General features: G+C 37.0%; 1 protein-coding gene across 3 annotated transcripts in view; it reads left to right on the top strand.

Moving 5' to 3' along the window:
* Window positions 1–20890, top strand: part of ANLN (anillin, actin binding protein) — a 90542-nt gene that overhangs the window by 51445 nt on the left and 18207 nt on the right. The window contains exons 10-21 of one of the 3 annotated variants that reach the window (XM_053608823.1): window positions 1146–1378; window positions 2949–3097; window positions 3341–3488; window positions 5211–5346; window positions 6000–6182; window positions 7142–7268; window positions 8366–8414; window positions 8499–8555; window positions 9458–9496; window positions 9750–9771; window positions 10883–10995; window positions 12455–12508. In XM_053608823.1, the coding sequence (XP_053464798.1) occupies window positions 1146–1378; window positions 2949–3097; window positions 3341–3488; window positions 5211–5346; window positions 6000–6182; window positions 7142–7268; window positions 8366–8414; window positions 8499–8555; window positions 9458–9496; window positions 9750–9771; window positions 10883–10995; window positions 12455–12508 (1310 nt within the window). The remainder of the gene's footprint in view (window positions 1–1145; window positions 1379–2948; window positions 3098–3340; window positions 3489–5210; window positions 5347–5999; window positions 6183–7141; window positions 7269–8365; window positions 8415–8498; window positions 8556–9457; window positions 9497–9749; window positions 9772–10882; window positions 10996–12454; window positions 12509–20890) is intronic. The other 2 variants (XM_053608826.1, XM_053608824.1) reach the window with 2 other exon arrangements.

The raw sequence follows: 20890 nt of genomic DNA, 5'->3' as shown, positions 1-20890 counted from the left end.
AATTCTCTTTTTTTTTTTACCAAAATGTACTCTAGCTTCCATAAACATGTGATACTACTCCTAACAGTTTCCATTAGGTCACAGGCACCTGTGAAACTCTGGTTAAGATTCTCACTAATGGGGAGAGGAAGGGTGTTGACCCCCACATTCTGCATATATTGGTAGAGGGGTTAGCAGCCTCTGAAGCTGATAAGTGAACCCTGCCCTAAATAACATAATATTTTCCTTTTATTGACTGCTGTGTGAAAGGGTAGCTGTCAGTAATAGAAAAAATATGGTTTGAAAGAATGCTTTGTGAAAATCTGAAGCTTTAGGCTCTTATCCTGCAATTTGAGTTTTGACTTAATAGTCTTACTTAAACCCAAAACATTGAATCAGCTTTTTTTTTTTTTTGGTAGAGACAGAGTTTCACTTTATGGCCCTTGGTAGAGTGCCATGGCATCATACAGCTCACAGCAACCTCCAACTCCTGGGCTTAAGCGATTCTCTTGCCTCAGCCTTCCGAGTAGCTGGGACTACAGGCGCCTGCCACAGCGCCTTGCTATTTTTTGGTTGCAGTTCAGCCGGGGCCGGGTTTAAACCCGCCACCCTCTGTATATGGGGCCAGCACCTTACCAACTGAGCCACAGGTGCCGCCCGACATTGAATAAGCTTTTAATAGACCCAGCCTTCATTTCTTAGAAAATGTATTGAAACTTTGAAAGTATATTAGTAGTATTTTCTTGTTTTGTTTAACACATACTTTTTTTTTTTTTTTTTGAGGCAGAGTCTCACTTTGTTGCCCTTGGTAGAGTGCTGTGGTGTCACAGCTCACAGCAACCTCCAACTCTTGGGCTTAAGCGATTCTCTTACCTCAGCCTCCGAAGTAGCTGGTACTACAGGTACCAGCCACAAAGCCCAGCTAATTTTTTGTTGCAGTTGTCACTGTTGTTTAGCTGGCCTGGGCTGGGTTCGAACCCACCAGCTTGGGTGTATGTGGCCAGCGCTGAACCACTGTGCTACAGGTGTCAAGCCTAACGGGTACTTTTTAATAACAGTCCCCCATTTGTTTAGTAAGCATATAAATATTAGATCTTCTTTGTTACACCTTTAATTTTTAAAATGGTCTGAATCACAGTATCCACCTATTTTAAAATATTTTTCAGAAGTGGTACGTGAAATTGAGATGAGTGTGGATGATGATGATATCAATAGTTCCAAAGTAATTAATGACATCTTCAGTGATGTCCTAGAAGAAAGTGAACTAGATGTAGAAAAGAGCCAGGAGGAGATGGATCAAGCAGAAGCAGAAAGCAACGAAGAGGAAGATGCCTTGAATATCTCCTCCATGTCTTTGCTCGCTCCGTTAGCACAGACAGTTGGTGTGGTAAGTCCAGAGGTAAGAAAAAAAATAAATGTGTGTGATAACTAGGAATGTCTTAATAACTACCCAGAAAACTAAATGAAAATAGGCCCTGTGACATAAATAAACTAATATTGGGATCCCCCTTTCCTGATCCTCCCTTTTTTGTTGGCATATGGACATTTGCACTCTGTAGCCAGGGGGATTTTACAAACCTGATGGCAATTTCTTCTTTGTAATGAAAAATATAATGTCTGATAGACTTTTTTCAAATTAATACGATGGTACAAATTTTTGGTTTACATTGGTTTTGATTTCAAGGTAAAGTTCAAATTGTAGTTGAGTCCTTCACCCAGGGGCTGTGCTGAACACCACACATTATGCGCATTAAGTGAGAACCTGTCAATCACCCTCCCTTCTCCTCCCTCCTCTCTCTTTTCTCCCTCTTACCCCTTGCTAGGCTGTATTTGTGTTCTACCACTTGTGTGGGCATGTGGTTGTTCATATATTGGTTTCATATTAGCGTTGAGTACATTGGTTATTTTTTGTTTCCATTCTTGGCGATACTTTACTAAGAAGAATGTGTTTCAGCTCCATCTAGGTAAACATAAAAGATGTAAAGTCTCCATCTTTTCTTATCGCTGAATAGTACTCTGTAGTATATATATGCCACTGTTTGTGAATCCATTCCTGGGTTGGTGGACATTTGGGTTGCTTCCACAACTTGGCAATTGTGAATTGAGCTGCAAAAAACATTCTGGTGCAAATGTCTTTGTGGTAAAAGGATTTTTGTTTTTCTGGGTAGATACCTAGTAATGGAATTATGGGATCAAAGGAAGGTCAACTTTTAGTTCTTTAAGAATTCTCCATACTTCTTTCCATAAATGTTGTATTAGTTTGCAATTCCACCTGCAGTGCAGAGGTGTTCCCTTTTCTCCACATCCACACCAACATCTGCAGATTTTGGACTTTGTGATATGGGCTAATCTCACTGGAGTTAGGTGATATCCCAGAGTGGTTTTGATCTGCATTTCTCTGATGTCAGTTTTCTTAAAAGAGCTCTTAAAACTTCTCATTGGGATTTCTTTGACATTAGATAAAATGGTAACATGGTTTAAAAGGCAGACATTTGGGCTCAAATTTTGGTTCTGGCATTTACTCACTTTTTATCGATTAGGTTATTTAAACTTTCTATGCCGTAGTCCCTCATCTGTTAAAAGAGGTTATTAATAGTAACTATAACATGGGTTGATGTGAATATTAAATCATATTTGTATTTAGCATTAGATATGTGTGATTAATATTTATTGAGAGGTAATTACTGTTACTAGTGGCTATTACCCTAAATTGAGTAACTATAGTTCTGGAGAGTGATTGAATCAGCAATTTTTAAAAATTTGCAGCTGTCTTTGTACTTTTACATAGTCGCTTATATTTTTGGCACTTTAGTTTTGCTTTGTTTTTATGATGAATCAGTCAACTTATTGGATGTTTATTTCCTAATAATGGAGAAGTCATTTATTCTCTCTGAATTAAATTAATTGTTATTTGGAATCAATGTTAATTATCCATAAAATCTGCTAATATCTGTTGTGTTTTCCTGTAGAGTTTAGTTTCCTTACCTAAGCTGGAGTTGAAAGACACTAGCAGCATAAGTGATGAAAGTCCAAAACCAGGAAAATTCCAAAGAACCCGTGTCCCTCGAGCCGAGTCTGCTGATAGCATTGATTCTGAAGATCGCGATCTTCTGTATAGGTAAGAACTTTTCTGGAAGGCATTCACTCATTAAGAGTCATGGTTTAGACTGACGTAAGTTGTGTTAACCATAATATTACTAATTCATCTGTATAAATTTTTGGAATAGCTTTGTCAGGTGGTCTTTCACCAAGTAGCTTTTCCATTGTGTTGATACATATCAAATTTTGCTGATATGTTCGATAAAGGATAGTGCTCTGTGTGTTGTTGAATTTCTAATAAAGTTTTACTTATCTCCTGAAGCATTGATGCATATAGATCTCAAAGATGCAAAGAAATAGAACGCCCATCAATAAAGCAGGTGATTGTTCGGAAGGAAGATGTTACTTCAAAATTGGATGAAAAAATGAATGCCTCTGCTTGTCCAGTTAATATCAAACAGAAAATGCAGGTATGTACTTTTTTTTTTTTTTTTTTTGCATTTTTTGGCTGGGGCTGGGTTTGAACCCACCACCTCCAATATATGGGGTCGGCACCCTACTCCTTTGAGCCACAGGTGCTGCCCTGTTTTTTTTTTGTTTTTTTTTTAAGAGTCTCACTCTATCACCCTCAGGTAGAGTGCTGTGAGCAACCTCCAGCTCTTGGGCTTAGGCAATTCTCTTGCCTCAGCCTCCCAAGTAGGTGGGACTACAGGCACCTGCCATAATGCTTGGCTATTTTTTGTTGCAGTTTGGACGGGGCCAGGTTCGAACTCGCCACTGTTGGTGTATGAGGCCAGCGCCCTACTGACTGAGCCACAAGTGCTGCCCTGTACCTTTTGTTTTTTAAAGAATATGAAAGTATAAGTTTATTTTATATTAGAGAAAGGGAAGGGGTGCGGGAGAGATGAGAAAAAGGTAAGAGAGCAGAGAATGAGAGAAGGGTAGATGGGGAGGAGAAAAGGGGCAAGAGAATGGAATGGCTTCCCAAGAAATAGAAGGAAAAATGCCAGCCTAGTATGCACGTCCGTGGACATTTGGAATGTCTCTTGCACTAAATTATGAGCTCTGTTAGGAGAAGGGTCCACCCATACTCATCTCTGAAATTGAGTAAGTAGAATGAGATCTGACATATGGAAGTTCAGTAAATCACTCTTGAATTCAGTTTTAGAAAGGTTCCCATTTTTGGAAAAGTTGGAAGCTTGTTGGATGTTGTTGAAATATTTATTTTTTAATATGTATGTCATAAATATCCTTAAAGTATAACTATTAATTGAATGATGGTGTAATGTGAAATTTCTTGTGCTCTTCTAGGTGTGTTTTCATGTCAAGGAAAGCATTTATAAAAAAAAATAATTATAATTTAAATGAATTGGATACTTTCAAAATCTCTGTTTTGTTAGACATAATCCTAAATTAAATTTAATTAATTAATTAATTTTATTTTTGAGACAGTATCTCACTGTGTCCCACTGGGTAGAGTGCTGGGGCATCACAGCTCACAGCAACTTCAAACTCTTGTGCTCAAGCAATCCTCTTGCCTCAGCCACCTGAGTAGCTGGGATTACAGGTGTGCACCACTATGCCCAGCTAGTTTTTTTATTTTTTATCAAATCCTTGAGTTCAAGCAATCTGTCTATCTTGGCCTCCCAGCTAAGTTTAATTTTAATAAGTATGAATTGGAAATCTTTTAATAAGAAAGAATGCTTATAATTTAATTATTACAATATGTTAAATGACTTTGGTGCATAGTCTAGAAATTTTACTTTATTATCTGGAAATTTTAGAAACTATGCAATCAGACTAGCTAGAATTCAAATTTAAGCCATGTGTGGTGGCTTACACCTGTGATCCTAGTGTTCTGGGAGGCTGAGGCAGGTAGATTGCTTGAGCTCAGGGGTTCAAGACTAGCCTGAGCAAGAGTAAGACCCATCTCTATTAAAAATAGAAACAGTAGTGGAGGGTTGGCAGACACTGTAGGCCTAGCTATGTGGGAAGCTGAGGCAAGAAGATTACCTGAACTGAGGAGTTTGAGGTTGTTGTGAGCTATAGCACCACAGCACTCTACCCAGGATGACAGAGTGAGACTTCATCTCAAAAAAAAAAAAAAGAAGAATTAAAGTTTAAATAAAGTGAAAATGGTGATTTAAAAATATGTATCCCCTCCCCCTCCTTTCTCTGGTTGGTTTTACTAGGAACTCAATAATGAAATAAATTTGCAACAGACAGTGATCTATCAAGCTAGCCAGGCTCTTAACTGCTGTGTTGATGAAGAGCATGGAAAGGGGTCCCTAGAAGAAGCTGAAGCAGAGAGACTTCTTCTAATTGCAAGTATGTGGGGTACACCTGAAAGAGTTCCAGCACAATTTCCAACCAGGGAAAATCCATTTTGTGTAGCAGTTTCAAAAATATCTAATTTAAAGAAAGGACTTTTTTCCTGATCATCTGTTTCAGTTGATGTGGTTTTTGTTTTTTGTTGTTATAAGGTTATTAGAACTCTCCATATAAAATAAAATGTAGTTTGCATGAAAGGTAAAAGCAACTGAAATGCATTTGAAGAAATTCTTATCCTAAGAATGAATGAATGTACACACACACACACACACGCATATGCACATATATATGTATATATATACACACATTCTCTCTGTGTTGCTCTCTTTCTCTCCCTACGTATAATAAAGAGGTAAAACAACTTCTGTGATTTGTTATGTATGTGTGGTGATGACAGGGTCTGTTGGGGTAGAGAGATGACTACATAAGAAGACTGACCACAAGTTGAAGTATTAAATTGATACTTGGTAAACAGATGAGCAATCAAGCTTTTACCCAACCACCTACCTCTATTTGTACAAAAAAAATTACTGATTTTGTCTTTGGTCTTAAGTACATTACTACACCAATACACTTTCTTGAATTGCTGCTCAATTAGAAACAGTTGCAATTTTGATATTTGGAACATTAACTTGCATTATTTTACCCAGCTGAGAGGAGAACACTTTTGATTGATGAGTTGAATAAACTGAAGAATGAAGGACCTCAGAGGAAAAATAAGACTGATCCCACATCCAAAAATGAGTTTGTCCCATCCAAAGGATCAGTTACTTTGTCAGAAATCCGCTTGCCTCTAAAAGCAGATTTTGTCTGCAGTACGGTTCAAAAACCAGGTATGGTGATTTTATTTGTCTTACATTTAGATCACATGTTAAATTATGAATCTTACCTAGATAGGAATTGTATAAGGTAGGAACAACTAAAGCATGCATGAAGATACAAAGGGAAAAAAAGGTGCAAAGCTTGTATTTGTATATTGAGCCTTTGGTTTCTTTTATCAAGTTATGTGTATTAAAAAATAAGGGAGAATTTCATATATAGGGTTACTAATCTCACAGTAATGGACATAACTATAATTGAAAGCAAGGCTAGTTAAATCTAATTTTGAATATAAAAGTGTTAATGAATATTGGATATGATTCGTAGGTTTTTAAAAATTGTTCTGTGTGGATTTTTCTTTTGAGGGAAAGGAGAACTAGACAGGTGAGAAGTAAATTTCAGGTACTAGATAAATGAAAAATGGAGATCTTAAAATGTGAGCATTTTTATAGGAATAAGATAAGTTATGTTCTAATTCTTGCTGTTGTCTGATGGTGAGGTGTGGGCAGAATTGTATTGGTAATTTAGTATGTAGACATACCTTAAGATATGTGTCATTACAAGTAGAAGAAATAGTTTATATTTTTTAGTGTAATCAATCTGGTACCTTTTACAGAGACATGATATCTTAATTTCAGTTTTGAGTAGCAAATTATAATTTACCCTTTTAAGGTACATACTATTAGCTAAGAATTCATGGTCATTAGGTAAAATTCAAAGTCAGCAGAAGTTGAGGATTGTAGAGCAAATTATTTCAATTGACATAATAGAAACCCTGGTGATGCTTATTCCAGGATTTGGGCTGACTGCCTAGGTCTTAAGCTTTTTTCAGTGTCTGAAAAGTTAGTAATTTTTAAAATAAATTTTATATAAATAAATTGCACTATCACTTTTTTCTTTGGTATTTCAGAATGCTGATTAGCTAAATCTGATTTTGCTTGTCCTAATTATGGAACGTGATTACTTCTTACAGATGCAGCAAATTACTACTACTTAATTATTCTAAAAGCAGGAGCTGAAAATATGGTAGCCACACCATTAGCAAGTACTTCAAATTGTCTTAATGGTGATGCTCTGATGTTCACTACTACATTTACTCTGTAAGTAAAATAGACTTTTGATAGTTTAAATATATTGTTCTTTTTTTTTTTTCAGAGACAGAGTCTCATTTTGTCACCCTTGCTTGGTAGAGTGCCGTGGCATCACATCTCACAGCAACCCCTAGCTCTTGGGCTTAGGCGATTCTCTTGCCTCAGCCTGCCGAGTAGCTGGGACTACAGGTGCGCCCGCCACGATGCTTGGCCATTTTTTTGTTGCAGTCTGGCCGGGGCTGGGCTTGAACCCGCCACCCTCGGTATATGGGGCTGGCACTCTACTTACTGAGCCACAGGCACCACCCTAAATATATTTTTCTTTAATAGAGTAGATATAGTCTAAGCTTCCAAGTGGCATTTGTAATCTTTGAAATACATTTTTTCATTTTTTTATATGGGCAAATGACTCATTTTTCAATTTTTTGGTTTACCTTTTTAAAATATGTTTCTGATCTTTCCCTTATTTGAATAGCACATTTCTTCCATGTGGCTATAGATAGTAAATGTTTTGAAGTGATATATATTAAAATTGTTCTTTGAAAAGACAAGGTCTGACTCTATTGCCCAGATTGGAGTTGGCATAATCATAGCTCACAGTAGCCTTAAATTTCTCAGCTAAAGTGATCCTTCTGTCTCAGTCTCCAGAGTAGCTGGGACTACAGGCACATGCCACCATTCCAAGCTAATTTGTTATTTTATGAATTTTTTTATAGAGACAAGGTCTCACTCTGTTGCCTAGGCTGTTCTTGAATTCCTGGGCCAGGTTCACCTCCTGCTTCAGCCTCCCAAGGTGCTGGAATTACAGTTGTGAGCTACTGTGCCTGGCCTTAACATTTAATCTTAATGAAACAGATTTATTTTGAAGCAAAAGGGTCAAAACCCACTTTAAAAAATTATTATTTTTATTATTGACAATCTTGAGTTAGACTTACAAGAAAAAAATAGAAAATTGTTCTTTCCATTTATAATTGTCTTTAGTTAAAGACAGTGGATTCCTTCACTCTTAGTCCTATAACAGTATATCTGGCATCACTTTTATTGGCATAGCTTGATAGGCCATTAGGTTTTTCTCACAGTTTTATTTAATGGTTTATTTTTTCTAGGCAAGATGTATCCAATGACTTTGGAATAAATATTGAAGTTTACAGCTTGGTAAGCAGTTACAGCCTTCTAAATGAATAGTTTATCTTTCTTAAAAATATAAGATTTTTAATTGTGTTTTGGGTTTGTGTGTAGGTACAAAAGAAAGATTCTTCAGGCCCTGATAAGAAGAAAAAAACATCCAAATCCAAGGTGAGAATTAAACCCAGGAAAATATTATAATCAGAAGTAATAAATGCCATCATACCAGTTCTATGTATAATTTTTAATTATTATGAAGTTTTTGAATCAGTTCTATGCTCTAAATTTTTAGTTTCTGTGTTTTGTAGGCATTAATACTGAAAGTAAACTAATCACGAGTGATCATGATTCGAAGTATAAACTCCTGATACGCTCAAGCTAGATATTTCTATTTTCTCTACATTTACTTGACAACTAACTTTTATAACTGCTTAAAATTTTTCTAAAGCCTTTTCTTTGAACTCTTGTGTCACTAAGTTCTGTAACCAGTACAGAATTATATGGTTACTGTACAGGTGTAAGGAACAGAAGCTCTAGCTTCAACCTTCCCAGGCTTTGCTCTTTTGTTCTTTTCCTAAAGCATTATTTTAAAAAATTGTTTTTCTAACAAAAAAAGGGATAACAGTATGAGAAATCCACAGACTCAACTATAAGGTACTCATATTTAAGAATTATTTTGTTGGCTGGGTGCAGTGGCTCACACCTGTACTCCTAGCACTTTGGGAGGCCAAGGCAGGTGGATTTTGAACTCAGAAGTTCGGGACCAGCCTGAGCAAGAGTAAGACACTGTCTGTAAAACTAGCTGGGCATGACTTGTGCCTATAGACCCTGCTACTGCAGAGGCTGAGGCAAGAGGATCACTTGATTGAGCCCAAGAGTTTCTGGTGGCTGTGAGCTATGACACTAGGACACTCTATCCCAGTTAATAGAACGAGACTCTGTTTCAAAAAAATAAATAAATAAATAAAATAATAATAATAATTTTCTATGTGGGAACATTTCAAGTTTGGTTAATTTTAAAATCTGGATCATAATGTTTAATAGGAAATAAACTAAGGTATCTTTTCCTTTAGGCTATTACTCCAAAGCGACTCCTCACATCTATAAGCACAGTAAGAATAATTTTTAAGAAATTGAACTTTCTTGAGAAATCTTCATCTTACACATACAATTTTAAATTGGCTAAATATTTCTAAGCCCTTAGCACTGTAGAAATTTTGAAAATATGTTATTGGGGGGAAATCTCTGATATTTATATAGGAAAAATGTTTTCTCAAAATTCCTTGTATTAAGAGTTTTGTACTTAATATTTAAATCTTTGAGTCAAATAAAACAAATAACATGTTTCTATTTATCTTTTTTTAGAAAAGCAGCATTCATTCTTCAGGTAAGTAAATCTTGAACTATTTAAAACTTTAGAACAAAACAAAGAACTAAGATATTGACAGTGTACTGAGGGTGCCAAAAAATATATACATAATTTAAGAAAAGAAAAAACAGTATTAAATTAGTAATACTCAAGTCACATTTGACTTCTGCAATTGCAGGAGATGTTCAATGTGACTTGTGTTCATCTTTTTTGGTATATATTGAGTATTACAATTTTAATACAGTTTTTTCATTTTTTAAAATGTATGTACTTTTTTTTGTACTCTCTGTATATATGTACATATATATGCCATCTTAATTTAGAGTGTTTACTTTGGTTTCTCATGGAATACTGTTTTTTATATGGGTTTTTAAATAACATATAAAATTACTGGCCAAAACACACGTAATCTGGTTGTACCTTCATCAGGTACCACATGGTCTACCAGTTGTCCCGTTATTCAGGCTTTAGTAGTCAGGATATACAAGGTCGGACAATTAAGTTCACAAACTTGTCTTTGAATATCACTGCAGTCACCAATGCCTTGTCTACCCTTCAAAGCAATTTTGGAACTCTTTCTGGAATGGCCATCAGAGCTGTTGTTGTACTAGGTTTGACAATTAAGTTTGCAAACTCATCCTAGGAAAATTGCTTTGAAGGGTGGACTAGGTGCTGGTGTTGGAATTTCCCTGACGTCTTTTGGGTATTGTTCTCTTTCTTCTCTGTGGTGTAAGAGAGTTACTACGAAGACTTGTACAGAAGTAGTCTCTGCGGCCAGTTCTGTCTCTCGGGACTGTAACTGTCCATAGAATCTTTTCTACATTTTTTAATGGTGAAATTGCTTTTTATGTACACATTTTAAGGTCTGCGTCTTTAAAAATACATTCATCCCAAATGTTAAAGAGTGCCTGTAGCCTACTTAAATTAAAATACAAGATACTTAATAGTTTTCTTTCATTAGGAAATATGTTGATGTTTTATTTTCTTCCATATTTAAATATGGAGGAAAATAAGGTAGTCTTCTTCTCTGTGGCAATTTAATTTCATTCTGTTAGGGTAGGGTGAGGAATCGCTGTTTACATTTAGAAAAGTCACTCTGAACTAAACTTTATTTCTTCTACCTTTATAGTTATGGCCAGCCCAGGAGGCCTTAATGCTGTGCGCACCAGCAACTTTGCCCTTGTTGGATCTTACACACTGTCGTTATCTTCCGTAGGAAACACTAAGTTTGTTCTGGACAAGGTAATCCAACTTTATTTGTAAGGGTGTGGTGATATTTTATTTTATTTTATTATTATTTTTTTTTTGTAGAGAAAGAGTCTTACTTTATGGCCCTCGGTAGAGTGCCATGGCCTCACTTAGCTCACAGCAACCTCCAGCTCTTGGGCTTAAGCGATTCTCTTGCCTCAGCCTCCCAAGTAGCCGGGACTACAGGCGCCTGCCACAACGCCTGGCTATTTTTTGGTTGCAGTTTGGCCGGGCTGGGTTTGAACCCGCCACCCTCGGTATATGGGGCTGGCGCCCTACCGACTGAGCCACAGGCGCCGCCCGATATTTTATTTTATTTCATTTTATTTTTTCTGAGGCAGAGTCTCACTCTGTTCCAGGCTAGAGTACCTTGACATGAGCCTAGCTCACAATAACCTCAAACTCCCAAGTTCAAGTGATCCTCCTGCCTTAACCTCCCAAGTAGCTGGGACTATAGGTGCTCACCACAGCGCCTGGCTGATTTTTTTTCTTAGTACAGATGGCGTGGGTTCTCACTCTTGCTCACACTGGTTTTGAACTCCTGAGCTCAAGGGATCCTTGTGCCTCAGCCTCCCAAGGTGCTAGAATTACAGGTGTGAACACTAAGCCTGGCCTTTTATTTTTAATTTTAGAAAAATAAGTTCAATGAAAATGCTGCAATACTTTTGTGTATTTGAAATTTTTGGCTGCACAAAAATTTAGAATTGCACATTTTACTTAGTATGGGTGTACCAAAATTATGTATTTTTTGATGTTAAAAGTATTTCTCTCTTGTCTTTTATTAGTAGTGTATGCTGGTTTATTCAAAGTATCACTTCTTACTAGAGATTTTCTGCCCATACTTCCCTCTCAAGTTAAAAGTTTCAGAATTCAAATCTGTTATATCACCATTGAGTGCTTTCTCATCATAATGTGATCTAAACTAACCTTTTGAACAGCTAAAAAGACCATTTTTAGGAATGAGAGAACTAAATAAAGAGGCAAACTTTATCCCTTGCTATATAATTATCATGATATATTATTATAAGAGTTTTTTTAGTCAACAGAGTGGTATTTTGTGTTATTATGAGAGATTTCTGTAGTCAGAATACTGAGATGAAGAAGTATAAAAATTAGATAGCCTGATTTCTAATATTTTCTCTACTAATAATTTATTCTTTAGCTTTGAGAAAAGTCACTTCTTTTCCCTGGGGTCTCGCTTTCCCAGTATAGAGTATTAGGTTAGCTTAAAATAATCTAACTTTAAAATTCTATGAAATATTTTCTTTTAGTTGATGGACCAAAAACAGACCTGTATATGAAATTTTGATTTCCTATTAATGTGTAAATATATTTTAACATGTTAATTTTTAAAAATTTATTTAACTTTTAATTTAGTATTTCAGCTAGTTTAACAAATTGAGTGATCCTGAGTCTTTTTTTTTCTCTTTGTCTTTTATTTTGTTTGTTTTAGATAAATTATGATGTAAAAGAGCGAGAGCTACTGGGCTATATGTTCCAGGAAAAGGTTGCTATATTTTCTTTGCTTGAAACTAATGAGCTTAAACATCAATCCTTAATTTTAGATCCATATATATTTGTTTCACTAACAACTCTATCTTTTTCATTATTTTGATTAATTAAGGACATTATGTATAATCTTTCAGATGGGAAATGTTTTCTCTACTCTCATACTTCAAGAGTCTTCTTTGAAAATTCTTTGTTTTTTTCTCTATGCATGTTTGGTTTGGGGGCTTTTTTCTATATTCTTCTGTTTTATAATTCTTTAAAATTCTATATTCATTTCAATATTGACTTTTCTAAGTACCAGTTGAATACTAAATTAGTAACTATATTTAAAACTAAAAATTATTTAATATTTTTGACCTCCCATGTACTGAAAGAACTCTTTTTGGTGTTGTTTTAAATAAAATTAGAAAACTTTTATGGTCTTAATTAGCCAATAGGTGCATTGCTATATAAATGATTTGTTGTTTATTAATTTTGAGTTAAAATGCATTTGACACTAAAATACTGACTATAATCATTATTTTAGAGGACTTTAAAGTTTTAATATTCTTATAAAGATCAATTGCAAATATCCTGTGAGTTAAAAAAAATGCTAGTTAACAAAATACTGGATGGTATTTTTAATTTTATTTTAAATTCTTAGAAGGTTTGCAAGTTAGGTAAATATAGGAATTGGGATTTTTGTGAACTGTATTTTTTACTCAGTATTGTCACAAAGCCAATTTCTGCATAATGTAAGATTTCATTAGTCTCTAAAATGAAAGAGACTCTAATGGCATATCTTAAATATAGACTATTGTTTGAAAAAATTTTTTGGCTTCCATTTTAATTCAAAACATCACACTTAACAAATTAAAATCAAATTGTATTTCCAGTCTCTTTACTCCTTTTAAATTGTAATTTAAATAGCCTACAATGTGATTGAGTGAAAAATTAAATCATTCAATTTAGTTGGTCTGTCTTTTACCCTTAAGTCTCTTTCTTAGTCAAATACAGTACAATTTAGAGGTAAAATTTGAGGAGAATTTTGTGCTTTTCTAAGTTGATGAGAGGAAGCAAATGTTTGTTCCAATTGTTTGTGGTTGATGTAGGAGAAGATTTAAAATAGTTATGTTTTAGATGTTCTTTAAGTTGGTGGGACAAATATGAGACTTTTGTACTCATTATAATCCTATTTAATTGACTCTGAGAGAGTAAACATGTCTCTCACATCCTACCAGTCACTATAAGGGAGTCTTTATTTTACTGGTGTCTGGACCAAAATAATACAACAATCACAGTGGTTGTCTCTGAGAAACACTTCAGAATGGAATTTCTATTGAGGTTGAGCCGGTCTGTTTTGCCCTACAGATTTAGGACACCTTTAACAGTAGATTGCCATGTTATTTGAGGTTGTACATATCTGATTTAAAGCCTGGCTTCCCAGAATTAAATTATAAATCTCAATGATTCAGACTCTCAAACCTTTTCTTTGAATAGGGAATCCAAAACATAGTTTTATTAGACTTTTATAGTTAAAGAGAGAAGAACATCAGAAAGTTCTTTTTCTGACTTAAAGATATCTCGTAGGTATTTATACCTTCTAGGAAATAGCAATGTCAATTTAAATATTATTAGAGCAAACAATTATGAAGTAAAACAACCAATTAAAATTATAGAATTGTGAGATTAAAGAAAGTGATTAGACATTCTGGTATAACTAAAGCCATCTAGTTTATGCCAATTTTCCTTCTTTCTTTTTTTGCAGTTTTGTCTGGGGCTGGGTTTGAACCCGCCACCTCCAGCATATGGGGCCCGCGCAGTACCCCTTTGAGCCACAGGTGCCGCCTCCCCCCACTCCCCTTTTTTTTGTTAGAATATAAGGGAGTCTTGTTTTTTCACCCAGACTGGTGGGATCATGACTCACTGCAGGCTTCAACTCCTGACAATTCCTGATAACTCCTGAGCATTTAGGACTGCAAGTACAAGCTATCACTCCCAGCTAATGTTTTTTTTCTCCCTCGTAGAAACAGGGTCTCCTTATATTGCTCAGGCTAATTCCTAATTCCTGGCCTCAACAACTCCTCTCCCATCTCAGCCTTCTTTTTTTTTTTTGAGACAGAGTCTCACTTTATTGCCCTCGGTAGAGTGCTGTAGTGTCACAGTTCACAGCAACCTCCAACTCATGGGCTTAGATGATTCTCTTGCCTCAGCCTCCCGAGTAGCTGGGACTACAGGCACCTGCCAGAACATCCAGCTATTTTTTTGTTGCAGTCTGGCCAGAGCCAGGTTCGAACCTGCCACCCTCAGTACATGGGGCCTGTGCCCTACCCACTGAGCCACAGGCACCACCCCCCATCTCAACCTTCTAAGTAGCCGGACTATAGGCACGAGCCAGGATGCCTGGCTGGCCATGTTTAATTATTAATAGGGCTTCTTTCACTCTCAAAAATATCCTAGCATATAACAAATTACATGATTATCTTGGCTATAGGTTATGTTTTATTGTTTTTAACATAATTTTTACAGTGTGGATAAATAGAAAACAGAATAGAATTATACATTTTCACACAAATCTCTACACTTGGGGGGAGGGAGCAGTAAGCTTGACACTTTCATGAATATTTTCAATGCTCTTTTTTTTTTTTTATTATTGGGGATTCATTGAGGGTACAGAGATCCAGGTTACACTAATTGCATTTGTCAGGCAAAGTTCCTCTTATACATGTGTTCCTCTCCAAAGAGGTGTGCCAAACACTGTGATCCCCCTACCTGCTCCCTCCTTCCCTCTCTGTGCTCCCCCATTCCCACACCCCCTACCATGTGCTAGGTCATCAATTATCCTCATATCAAAATTGCATAGGTTGTATTCTTGCTTCTCCATTTGTGTGATGCTTTACTAAGAAGAATATGTTCCACCTCTGTCCAAGTTAATATAAAAGATGTAAAGTAAGTCTCCATCTTTTTTAGTGGCTGAATATATTCCATGGTGTACATATACCACAGCTTATTAATCCATTCTTGGGTTGGTGGGCATTTAGGCTGTTTCCACATTTTGGTGATTATAAATCGAGCTGCAATAAACAGTCTAGCTCAAATGTCCTTATGATAAAAGGATTTTTTTTCTTCTCAGTAGATGCCCAGTAATGGAATTTCAGGATCAAATGGGAGGTCTAGTTTGAGCACTTTGAGGGTTCTCCATACTTCCTTCCAAAAAGGTTGTATTAGTTTGCAGTCCCACCAGCAGTGTAAAAGTGTTCCCTCTCTCCACATCCACACCAGCGTCTGCAGCTTTGAGACTTTGTGATGTGGGTCATTCTCACTGGGGTCAGGTGATATCTCAAGGTGATTTTGATTTGCATTTCTCTCACAATTAGGGATGATGAGCATGTTTTCATATGTTTGTTAGCCATTTGCCTGTCTTTAGAGAAGGCTCTATTCATCTCTCTTGCCTATTGACATAAGGGATTGTTGGCTCTTTTTATTTTGCTTAATTTGAGTTGCCTGTAGATCCTAGTTATCAATCTTTTGTCTGATTCATAATATGCAAATATCTTTTCCCATTCTGATGACTATTTGCTTTGGTGGTTGTCTCCTTAGCTGTACAGAAGCGATTCAGTTTAATTAAGTCCCGTTTGTTTATTTTTGCTCCTGTTGCAGTTGCCACTGAAGTCGTCTTCATAAAGTCTTTTCCTAGGCTGATATCTTCAAGTTTTTTCACTTTCTTCAAGGATTTTTATTGTTTAATGTCTTAGATTTAGATCTTTTATCCATCTTGAATTGATTTTAATGGTGAAAGGTGCAGGTCCAGTTTCAGTCTTTTACATGTGGTTATCTAGTTTTCCCAGCACCATTTACTGAATAGGGACTCATTCCCCCCAGTGTATGTTCTTGTTTGGTTTATCAAAGAGTAGGTGGCTGTAAGATGTTAGCTTCATCTCATGGTTTTCGATTCGGTTCCAGGTGTCTATGTCTCTAGTTTTGTGCCAATACCATGATGTTTTGATCACTATGCCCTTGTAGTATAGCATAAAGTCTGGTGTGCTGATGCTCCCAGCTTTGTTTTTATTACTAAGAATTGCCTTAGCTGTACAGGGATTTTTCTGGTTCCAACTGTTGTGCCCAGGAGTTCCACAAAGACCACACTGCCAAACAAGTTAAATTTAAAGAGGAGTCCTTTTAGTGAAGAGTGCCTGCCTCTGTATTCCAACATGGGGTTTCTGAGAGCAGCCCTGGGTGCTTAAGGAGTCAGGGTTTTAAGGCTTGGTCTGCATCCTGGTTGGTATGCAGGCTGTCCAGGTGTATCTGGGTAGGGTAGCAAGCAAGCATTATACAGAAGCAGAATTTTGCAGTTAGTCATACATTTTGTTTTAATGTTTTCCCCTATACATCTTAGTTTCAGTACTTTCCCCACCTGGTATTGTTTAAAAGTCAGGAAGTGGAAGACATTATTCTTAGTAAAGCATCACAAGAATGGAGAAGCATGAATCCTATGTACTCAATTTTGATATGAGGACAATTAATGACAATTAAGGTCATGGGGGGAGAAGGAAAAGCAGAGAGAGGGAAGAAGGGAGAGGGGTGGGGCCTTGGTGTGTGCCACACCTTCTGGGGGCAAGACATGATTGCAAGAGGGACTTTACCTAACAAATGCAATAGTGTAACCTGGCTTATTGTACCCTCAATGAACCCCCAACAATAAAAAAAAAAAAAAAAGAAAGAAAGAAAAAACAAAAAACAAAAGTCAGTCCAGGAATAGTTGGGACCTCCCGGTCTGTTTCCCAGGGAGTTAGCCAAGCAAGAAATTTGGAGAACTAGAAGCAAGAAATTAATTAGTACTTTCCCATCTATTGGGAGAGAACTAGACTTATTTCTCTCTCTCTCTCTTTTTTTTTTTGAAAGCTTGCAGTCTGGAAATTTGCCAGGAGTTAGCTAGTACTTTTCCATTATAGCCTATACCTGACACCTTTCTGTCTTAGCCTAGGCCCATTAGGCCTAACAATATAAAATGGAGATTTTTTTTTTTCCAAATCTTGAAAGTATGATGTTGGAACTTTTTTTAATCACCTCAAAAGATTTATTAAAAGCATTTGACAAAATTCAACAATTTTCATGATTTAAAATTCAAAAGTATGAACCCCAACATAATAAGATCATGTAAACAAGCCCTCAGATACCATTAAACTCAAGAACAGTTCCAGTGTTTACTATAAGGAACAAGACAAGAAAGCCTAATCTGACCACATTATTCAACATAGTACTAACAGATCAAGCCCAAGCTATTAGGGAAGAGAAAATGCATTCAAATCAGAAATGGAGAAATAAAATTCTATTTGCACACAAGGTACTCTTTATATAAAAGACACTAAGGTGGGGTGCTGCCTGTGGCTCAGTGAGTAGGGCACTGGCCCCATATACTGAGAGGGTGGCAGGTTCGAACCAAGGCCTGGCCAAACTGCAACAACAACAACAAAAATAGCTGGATGTTGTGGCGGGCACCTGCAGTCCCAGCTACTCAGGAGGCTGAGGCAAGAGAATCACCTAAGCCCAAGAGTCGGAGATTGCTGTGAGCTGTGATGCCATGGCACTCTACCGAGGGCGACAAAATGAGACTCTGTTTCTAAAAGAAAAAATAAAAATAAAAAAACCCCTAAAGGTTATTGCAATTTAAAAAGTTATGGGTGGCACCTATGGCTCAGTGAGTAGGGCGCCAGCCCATAAACCCACAGTGGCAGGTTGGAATCCAGCCCAGCCAAATTGCAACAAAAAATGATGTTGAGATTTTAATGAGGAGTACATTGAACCTGTAGATTGCTTTGGGAAGTATAGACATTTTAACAATGTTGATTCTTCCCAGCCATGAACATGGTATGTTCTTCCATTTGTTAATGTCTTCTACTATTTCTTTCTTTCTTTTTTTTTTTTTTGAGACAGAGCCTCACGCTGTCACCCTGGGTAGAGTACTGTAACATCACAGCTCACAGCAACCTCAAATTCCTGGGCTCAAGGGATTCTCCTGCCTCTGCCTCCCAAGTAGCTGGGCCCACAGACGCCCACCACAACGCCTAGCTATTTTTTGGTTGCAGCTGTCATTGTTGTTTGGCGGGCCCAGGCTGGATTCGAACCCGACAGCTCGGGTATGTGGCTGGCGCCTTAGCCGCTTGAGCCACAAGCGCTGATCCTCTTCTTCTTCTTCTTCTTTTTTTTTTTTTTAAAGTCCTCACCAAGGCCGAGCCCGGGGACTGGGTGGAAGGCGGCACCAGGCATGCTGGGCATGTAGGGGGCGGTCCACGGCCTGGGCTCTCAGGCCAGCTCGCGCCGGCCCTGCGCACTGCCGCTGCTGCTGCTGCTGCAGTCGCCCCTTTACCTCTTGTTAGCTATATTCCTAGGTATAATTCCCTTCACAGTAGCTTCAATTCAATTCTTTATCAGGGCAAGCTTGTAGGCAAGAATATTTTCTACTTTTTCACAACCATAAAATACACATTTTCTTTTTTTTTTTTTTTTTTTTGAGAGACAGAGTCTCACTGTACTGCCCTGGGGTAGAGTGCTGTGGCGTCACACGGCTCTCAGCAACCTCTAACTCTTGGGCTTACGCGATTCTCTTGCCTCAGCCTCCCGAGCAGCTAGGACTACAGGCGCCCGCCACAACGCCCGGCTATTTTTTTTTGTTGTTGTTGCAGTTTGGCCGGGGCTGGGTTTGAACCCGCCACCCTCACTGACCCACAGGCGCCGCCCATAAAATACACATTTTCTTATCTTTCTGAGATTATTTTTACCAGAAGCATTTTCTGGACTAAGGATTATAATTGTATTAATTAGCATTGAAAGGAAAGACCCTGAGGAACTTAAAAACTGACAATAAGGAAGAAAGAATAGCAAGGGAATTTTTAAAAAATAGGATAATAGGGCATATGTTGTTTGGGTTCTACATTATGGATGCCTTTTAAATTTATGAAGTTGAAGATCTGTCTCTGGGAATTAATCTATTGACATTTATACTTTTTGCCATAGAATCCCCCCTTTAAGTTATCTTTTATTGTGTTGAGGGATCAAATTGTTTGCAACTGTAGTAAATAAAAACCTTCAGATTTCTCTGGAAGGCTGAGGCAACTGAATTGCTTGGCTTAGAAGTTAAAGACCAGCCTGAGCAAGAGAGAGACCCCATCTCTACTAAAAATAGAAAAACTAGGCGTTGTGGTGAGGGCCCATAGTCCCAGCTACTGTGGAGGCTGAGACAAGAGGATTGCTTGAGCCCAAGAGTTTGAGGCTGCTGGGAGCTGTGATGCCACAGCATTCTACCCAGGGCACAGATTGAGACTCTGTCTCAAAAGAAGAAAAAAAAAGACCTTCAAATTTAGACTGAACTAAGTTTATTTTATCTGGATGTCATTCTTTTTCACTGGGCAGTAGGGGCAGACAATGGCATCTTCCTTTCTATCTTGACTTGGAAGACAGTGTCAGTTTAGATATATGTATGTTACCATTTTATTTTAATGATGTAATAATCTCTCACAATTGAAATTTTTTCTTATTTGCACTCTTTAATTCAGATTCTAAATCATTTAAAATTGTCACATATGCTTAAGTAGCTTTTACATTTTAAAGATAACTTTTGACATGAGATTTCTTTCCTAAGTTGGTATGTTGATAAGAAAGATTTATTTTAAAATATTTCTCATATAAGTATTTCATTCCAGACCTTCTTCATATTGAATTTAAATAATTCTTCAGATAGATTTCAATGTCAGCTTTCCTGCTAGGTCTAAGTTAGTTTTTTTCTACTCTCTTCGTAATGCAGACTTGTATTAGCCATGGGGTCCTTAAATCCGGAAATCTGCCTAGAAATAATATGGCACAAATAAATATTCAGTAAAAATGTCATCATGAAATGTATTAACTCTGTGTTTATATATGTATTATTTTTTTAGTTGTCAGTGTTGTTCGGCAAGCCCGGGCTGGATTCTGACCTGTCAGCTCTGGTATATGTGGCTGGTGCCCTAGCTGCTGAGCTATAGGCGCTGAGCCTATTTTTTTCTTTAATTAATTAATTTATTATTATTATTATTGTTATTTTTTTTGAGACAGAGTCTCAAGCTGTCGCCCTGGGTAGAGTGCTGTGACATCACAGCTCACAGCAACCTCAAACTCTTGGGCTTAAGAAATTCTCTTTTGTGCCAATATCTCAGCCTCTCAAATAACTGGGACTGCAGGCACCTGCCACAAAGCCCAGATTTTTGTTGTTGTTGTTGCAGTTGTCATTGTTGTTTTAGCAGGCCTGGGCTGGATTCGAACCCACCTGCCTCAGTGTATGTGATCGGCAACCTACCCACTGAGCTATGGGCACCACCCTTTAAATTTATTTATTTATTTATTTATTTATTTATTTATTTATTTATTT

The sequence above is a fragment of the Nycticebus coucang genome, chromosome 11, assembly GCF_027406575.1.
Source record: "Nycticebus coucang isolate mNycCou1 chromosome 11, mNycCou1.pri, whole genome shotgun sequence".
In the NCBI taxonomy this organism is placed as follows: domain Eukaryota; kingdom Metazoa; phylum Chordata; class Mammalia; order Primates; family Lorisidae; genus Nycticebus; species Nycticebus coucang.
This window is presented reverse-complemented; position numbering and strand designations above follow the sequence as displayed.